At 53.6% G+C, this 7510-nt stretch overlaps 1 protein-coding gene across 1 annotated transcript in view; it reads left to right on the top strand.

Annotated features, from left to right (window-relative positions):
* Positions 1 to 7510, top strand: part of NCOR2 (nuclear receptor corepressor 2) — a 184468-nt gene that overhangs the window by 120161 nt on the left and 56797 nt on the right. Inside the window, exons 14-15 of the mRNA XM_009997678.1 lie at positions 3523 to 3641; positions 4743 to 4915. Of these exons, the coding sequence (XP_009995980.1) occupies positions 3523 to 3641; positions 4743 to 4915 (292 nt within the window). The remainder of the gene's footprint in view (positions 1 to 3522; positions 3642 to 4742; positions 4916 to 7510) is intronic.

Below are 7510 nucleotides of genomic sequence, written 5' to 3'. Positions count from 1 at the left end.
TCCCTTAAAGGCGCCGGTGGGGGCAGGCAGAGCTTTAGAGCAGCTGCAGCCCTTTGTGCCGTGCCAGCCCCGTGCCGCGGGCCGGGCAGGGGAGCCGAGGGCCGGGCTCCCGGGAGGGCTGGCAGCGCTCTGCGCCCCCAGCTGCTCCGGGGCCGGGGGGAAACTGGGCTGGAGGTGAGCAGATGTTTGTAATTACCGAGCAGCTCGAGCCGGAGTGTGGGGAGCACACGGGGAAGGAGGCTGCCCGTCCAGAGGGACTCGGAGCAGAATAGGCCTCTCGCTCGCACGTCCCGGTGTGCAGTTTTTGTCCTGGGGCCTTTTTAAATAAACAGGATGTGTCGGGAGCAAAAACAAGCAGCAGCGATGCTGAGGAGGAAGGGCGGTCCGGAGGTTAGAGCTGGGAGGGACAGCCCTGCCCTCTGCCACAGGCATCTTGCCTGGCCTCGAGCACATCCCTTCACCTTCTTGTTCTAGGTGGGGAGCACGTACCTGCATTGCCTCCTGGAGGTGGGTGCCTCATCTCTAGAGGACAGAGATGTAGGTGGAGAGAGGTTTAAGTTTGCCTGGAGCTGAGCAGTGCTGGTCTTTTCCACATCCCCTGAGAGCTGACCCACCTGCCAGTCCACCTCTAGCTGGGGCAGCGTGAATCAGAGGGAACATCAGCTGGTAATTGGGGAAGCATTTCCTGGCCTGTCACACTTTGGGATGGCGTCCCATCCCTTGAATCATCCAGAGCTGGTCCACGTCCAGCACTAAGAATAGCCTCCCCGTTCAGTGCGGGGGCAGCCGGGTGCCGGGAGGGGCGACCTGCCGGCTTGTGGTTCCTGGCTTTGGCTTCCCGGGGCTGTGCCCGTGCTGTGGTCCAGCTCCAGTGCTGACCTGTGAGATAGGGGGTAGAGCATGTAGTATGCATGGCTGAGGCAGCTTCCCTGGTCAGGCCCCAGGGGGGTGTCCCACCTCCTTCCTCCATGTGCCACTTGTAGCTGAGCTCTTGCACAGCTTTGTTTAGGACCCTGGGGTGCCTGCCCTGCCCCAGGGCTCTGGGTGCTGACACCAGCCCCCCAACCTCCAGACCAGCACATACCCCCAACTATCTGTGATGGGATGTCTGGTGGCATTTGAGTGTGGCTGTCCCCAGAGGTGCTTCCTGGGGTGTTTGGGAGGTGCCAGGGGGTGCCCTGCCATGCAGCTGGACTCTAGCACAGCAGATAAACTGTCACCATGTGCTTATCAGGGTTCAAAGCAGGATTTGGCCAGGAGCCTTTTTCAGGAACACAGCTACAAATGGAGTAAGGAATAGTTTTCCCTACCATGGCCTTGTGCTGACAGAATTGTCCGGTGTTTGCATTTCAGCCCAGTGGGAGAGGACTGGCAGGGGACAGCCACCCTGTCCCACCATGCACAGGGTGCTGTGCCTGCCTAGCTCTTGCCCCTGTCACCAGTCACCCTGCCATGGCTGGAGCAGGGCAAGCACTAGAGGGCATCCTTGGATCGAGATGCTCCTCTGTGATGGGAGAATGATTCTGTTTCATGATGGGGTAGTAGAAGTACTGTGAAGCTCATCTGGGCTCCCCTCCCTTGCAAAAGTGCTTAGTGACGGGAATGCAAGTGGGTGGTGATGGCCAAGGCTGGGACAGAGCCTGCCCTGGTCCGTGCTCTGCTCCATGCTGGTCACAGCCCTCACTTCTTGGGTGTTTGTCGGGGCTGAACCTGCGCTCAGGGTTAACCATGGCATGACTCAAAGGTCATAGAGTCCAGGGCAGCCTCAGGTGACGGGTGACAGATGCCCTTTCCTCCTCTTCAGCCAGTGCAGGCCTGCCTGCCTGCCTCCCTCTCTGGGCAGGCTGCTGGTTGCCCTGTCCTGCTCCCGGTTTTGGGGGTAGCTAGGGCAGTGCCTGGCACGTGGCTGCCATGCTGTTCCTTGGCCAGTTGCTGCAGGAGACTGTCTGTTCCCCCGAGGCTGAGATTTATGGACTTTGGAAGATATAAAGCAACTTAGTGCTCACCCCAGCTTTTCCTGGATCCTCCCAGGATCCAGGCTTTGCATCCAACAGAGCTGTTCCTGGGGGTGTGATGGAGGTGTGAGCTGATGATGTACGGGTGTGTTTGACATGTGTCAGTGTGGAGGTGCCGCAGGGGCTGACCAAGGCAGCCACGTGTGTGCTGCTGAGCATTGATCCTGGAGGCACCGCTGCCTTCCTCTGTACAAGGAGGAACTGAAAGTCTATGAGGTTTCAGTGATGGCAGTGCCTGTGTTTTAAGGACTTGTGTTGAACTGGGACCTGAAAAAATCAGAGGCCTTCTTGTTAACCTGCTCTGAAGCCCATTTTGACAGCTCTGCACTTCTCATTTTAGCACCAGCCCATGGGGCAGGTGGTTTAGCTCATACCCAGTGTCACTGCTGCAGGGATAACCATGTTCAAGGCAGTTCCTGCAGATCAGGGACAGACCAGTCCTGCTGGCTGTAGAGATGTGGGCACACCTTGTCTACACTTACTGAACTGCTCTGTGCCAGCCAGACTGGGCCACCTGGGATCATACTTTCTGCTGATAAACCCACTGTAAGGCAGTTTTCCCCCACCCCGTTACATCACTGAACCCTTTCCCAAGGGGTGGTGGAAACCCTGCGGCTTGGGCAGGGGCTGGGCAAGCCTGGCTGGGTTTCCTGGAGCAAGCAGCCTTGCAGTAGCCAGGAGCAGGATGGTTTAATAAATAATTTCCATCTCTAATTTCTCTGTGAAATCCTCTTGTTTGCTGGTCGCCAGCGGGAAGGGAGGTCAGGAGAAACGGGCCTCCCCAGCATCCTTCTTCCTGCAGCTGTTGAAACAAAATCCAGAACTATGATAATCACTCTGTCCCTCCCTTGGGTACCGTGGCGCATTCAGTCCCAGTGACAGCAGTGGTGTTGGGGCAGTTGGGTGCACAGCCTCCTCTGAGGGTGCCAAGCAGTGTGGAGCAGGCAGGGAGCCAGGCATCTTCCCTTCTCACTGATACAGGGCTATAAACTTTCCCTGTGGTCCATGTCAGATGCTTGGGAAAAAGATGACAGCTTTGGTACTGCTGAGCCCAGGGCATCTCTGGTGCCCCCTGTCTCTTTCATTCTCCAACCAAGCACATCCCACTGGCTGCAAATTGCAGCCAATCTTGCTAAGCCACCATCTGTGGGGAGCAGAGGGGTTGTTCTCACCTGCCTTCTCCCTGTGTTGGGTCCCTGCTCGCTGCCTGCAGCGCTGCCTGACTCCAGGGAGCTGCTGGGGCTGTCCTGCTGCCTGCAACAGGAGCTGGAGCGCAGCTGCCACGCCTGATCCCAGACTGCCTCTGATCTCCCCAGGAAGCTTTTGGCCCCTGTGGCCTCTTGTGAGCTCCCTGCCTGCACCCTCTCCCTGCAGTGCTCCTTCCTCTTGGCCACTTGCCCCCAACATTGTTTTGCCGCGTTTGTTTAGGTTGGCCCAGGTGCTGCGATGTATCCGCCTCAGCACTCAGGGTTTGTTTTGTTTTACGTCCCTTGTTTTGCAGCAGCAGCAGCAAATGCCCCGGAGCAGCCAAGAAGAGAAAGATGAAAAAGAAAAAGAAAAGGAGAAGGAGGGAGAGAAGGAGGAAGACAAGCAGGAAACAGAAAACGACAAAGAAGAACTGACAAAGTAAGGACAACCCTCCTTGCCTGGCTCATTTGTGTCTCCAGCAAGGTCTGGGCATAGGGCTGGGGTTGTGACGGTGGGACATGGCATGGGCCAGGGCTGCCTGACTTCGTGCAGGACCATATGTGCCCACTTTTGCAGATCCTTTGCAGATTCATTCCTCCTCCCTGTTGCTCCCAAAATGGGGAAGCAACTCTGATATGCCTTTTTTTTATATAAAAAAAATAGACCTACAAAGCCCCTCTGATCCTACAGATTGTTTTATTGTTGCAAGAGCCTCTAGGAATCAGAAGGGCAATCTAGGCACATTCGGGGGTGACACTTCACCTTTACAGAGTCACAGAATGTTAGGGGTTGGAGGGACCTCGAAAAATCATCTAGTCCAACCCCCCTGCCAGAGCAGGGTCACCTAGAGCACATCATACAGGAACGTGTCCAGGTGGGTTTTGAATGTCTCCAGCGAAGGAGACTCCACAGCCTCTCTGGGCAGCCTGTTCCAGTGATTTGTCACTCTCACAGTAAAGAAGTTTTTTCTGATATTTACATGGAACCTCCTATGCTCCAGTTTGCACCTAAATGTTATTGATGTCAACATGAGCACTTCTAGATGAAGGGCTTCATCCAACCCTGCCTCCCTCCCACCTGACAGGAGCATCAGAGCTGTGGCAGGGAGAGGTTGGCACGCAGGCCGTTAGCTAGCTGTAATGGGCTTAATACTTGGTTTAAAAGAACATCTGGCTTCATTATATCTAGGCTGCGAAGACATTTACCAGCAGGTCCCTTTCAGGAAGATAAATGAGGAGGAGGCAGGGATGAATTTGAATGGTCTGGTATTAAACCTGTCTCTGTCAGGTCTCTGCGTGCACTTGGAGGAGGAGCTGCAGCCAGCTGCAGAAAGCAAACCCCACCACAAATCACCCCACCACCAACAGCCCTCTCCCAGCTGGGAAAAGGGCCTGCATGTGCGAAAAAATAACACAGACCTGCCCCTCGGAAAGACAAAAAAAAAAAAAATAATCCCCAAACACGTGCAGAGAAATAATTGCTTGACCTAAAAATGGGACCAGCCCAACAATGTTTTTTCTTCTCTCCCTGATTTTGCAGGGACAAGAATGACGACACATCCGGGGAAGACAATGATGAGAAAGAAACTGTCACCTCCAAAGGTCGCAAAACCGCCAACAGCCAAGGCCGGCGCAAGGGCCGCATCACCCGTTCCATGGCCAACGAAGCCAACAATGAGGAGGCAGCTGCCCCACAGCAGAGTGCCGAGCTGGGTGGGTAGCAGTGTGTGTGGGGTTGGGGAGCCCTTGGCAGGGTTTTCGGGATGTCCACTGGGCTGGAATGGGACATTGCCCTGCTCACAAAGGAGAGTTTTCCTTCATTAAATCCTCCTTTTCAGGGAAGCAGCAATGAAGTTTCTCTATCCTGTGAAATACCCAGCATGGTTTACCCAGGTAAAGTGGAGGCCTTTGCAATCCTGGGTTGTCCTGGCTGAGTGTGAGTGGGTTTTATGGCCTCAGAGGGAAAGCATTGCAGAAGATGAAGAGGGAAGATGGTGTTTTAGAAGCACGTTGGCTGGGTTTGTGCAGGGTTCATGCACCTCTTGCCAGTGTTTCTGCCCTCCATGTTTCCTAATTTGCCTGGGGCTTAAGTAGCTGCAGGCTGTGGGGTTCAGCCCTTGGCCTTGGGAATCAGGCTAGTCCCTTCTTCATCACTGTAGCTGAAGGACATGGTGAGGAGGCAGCAGGTTACGGCTGCTGAGGAGCCTCTACCCTGGCTACAGTCATGCTCTGTACCCAAGTGTGAGCTTGTTCTGCACAAAAAGAAGTGTTTCCCATGTTGGTCCCCAGTACCCCTGCTTGTCTCCCCCATCTGTAGCCAGCCAGGTGTGGTAGTCAGTATTTTCCTTCCCATTCCCCCTGCACAAGGCTGCAAGGTGGCTGAGCACAGTGGGAAGAGGCCAGGATGGGTAGGATGAGGCCAAGTGTGCTGCTCATAACAGAGTACCCAAGGACCATCCCAGTTGGCCAGAGCTGGGTGATGTCGCGGTGCCCGTCTCGAGCCAGATGGGAATTTAGGCAGCATCCACAGCCTCTTGTCCAGTGCATCTGCCTCTCTTATCTGCAGCACCAGTCGCGATCAGCTGGGGGAACTGCCCATATATTGACTTGAAGAAGCCAATGAATGCATCAAGGAATTTGGCTGATTTTCCTCTGTTTTGTACTCTTTATCAAGTACAAAATTATTACTGTGCTACCTAAGGGGAGTAAAAATAAAAGCAGGGTGACTTCTCTCAGTTTCCTTGCTCTGCAGTTTCTTGCTTGTTCTGTTCTGTGTGCTATAAATCATCCGGAGGTGTTTCGCCTCCCTATTCCTCTGCTGACAACTGGCTGAATCCTTGATTGCGAGTGCTCTGTTTTCATACTGGTGATATAAATAGTTCCCAGCCCAACAGAGCCCTGCTTTCCCTCTCGAACTTGTTAAGCAATGCTGCAAAGAAGCAGCAGATAATGGCAGTAACTTAGAAGGGATTTTTTTTATTTCTCTTTTACCCCAGCATCTCAGAGTCATCCATAAACTTCACAGCGAACACAGGAAAACACTTTAGACCATGTTAAATTTGGAGAAGGGAATGGATCGATTCCAGTGACATATCTGAGCAATTGGTTTCACTTTATGTCTCTCCAAGAGTGCTTTAATTTAGGTTGGCTAAGAAAGTTATTGCATTTTAAATACCAATTGAACATGAAAAAAAAACACAAAACCGTATTGTGGTTTAACTGCAGCGTGCTGGAGCTCCCTGTAGGCATCTGTTTCATAACTGTGCAACCTCAGTAAATACCATTAATCAAACCAAACGGGCCGTTTCTTTGACATTTCTTTACCATACAATAACAGTCGTCCTCAAGCTGAGCGAAGGGCCTCGCGCAGCGCGCTGGGGACACTGGCTTTTGCGTAAATGAGCGCTGTGGCCCTGGCTCTGCCCGCGGCCAGGGGAAGCAGCAAGGTATCTGTTTCCCTCCCTCTTGGCCAGCGTCCCAAGGGATGGTGTTTCTGGGGGAGGTGGTGACCTGTGCTGGCTTCCAGGAGGTGACACCTGCAGTCGTGCTTAGCCGGCTGTGAAGGAGATTGCCCTGCCCGACACTGTGGGCGTCGCAGCCTGTGTTGTCCTCTTGCAGGGCTTCAGCTTCTTGGTAGAGCTTCTTGGAAGATGCTTCCTTCTCTCCTTGCCCGTATCCTTTATCCTGAACCTATCAGACTGTTTTCCATCTTAAAAGGACACTGTCAAAACATCTCTCATCACTGTTGAAGTAATGCTTTGCCTGTTGTTTAGAGTAATAACCTCTTGGCAGCCTGAGCCGGAAATCTGTTTCCTTACTGAGTTGTTTTTTGCCTCTGACTCACACCCTGGTTTGTTATTGTAGGGTTTGCTCTAGTGCCAGGCTGCCAGCAGGACAGTTGCATAGTGAAGGCTTTATGCAGGACTTGAGTGTCCCCAGCACCTCACCTGGGATGAAGAAGAGAGGAAGCATCATGTGCTAATGCCCCTCTCTGCCTGTCCTGGCCAGAGTTGCACATCCCCCTGTGATGGGCACTGCGCTGGGTGAGCCCCCAGAATTGCTGGAAGTGGCTCTGAGTTGTCCCAGAGCCTGGTGAAGGCACCAAGGGAGCCCACGGTCAAGCTTGTCAACTCCCTTGATGGATGTGGTCAGGCAGAGTCACTGCTGAGGTGACGCTGTTTCTCCATCTTCAACAAGGGTGACGGTCCCACCCTGTGTCTGCCACCTCCTAAGCACACAACAACACAGTTGGCTCCATCTTAGGTACCTGGTGTTGTTGGGCCAAAGTGCATGGCACCAAATCAGCAG

Source organism: Chaetura pelagica, unplaced genomic scaffold (assembly GCF_000747805.2).
Source record: "Chaetura pelagica isolate M959 unplaced genomic scaffold, ChaPel_1.0 scaffold45, whole genome shotgun sequence".
Taxonomy (NCBI): Eukaryota; Metazoa; Chordata; class Aves; order Apodiformes; family Apodidae; genus Chaetura; species Chaetura pelagica.
The sequence above is the reverse complement of the archived record's forward strand: the minus strand, read 5'-3'. Positions and strand labels throughout refer to the sequence as shown.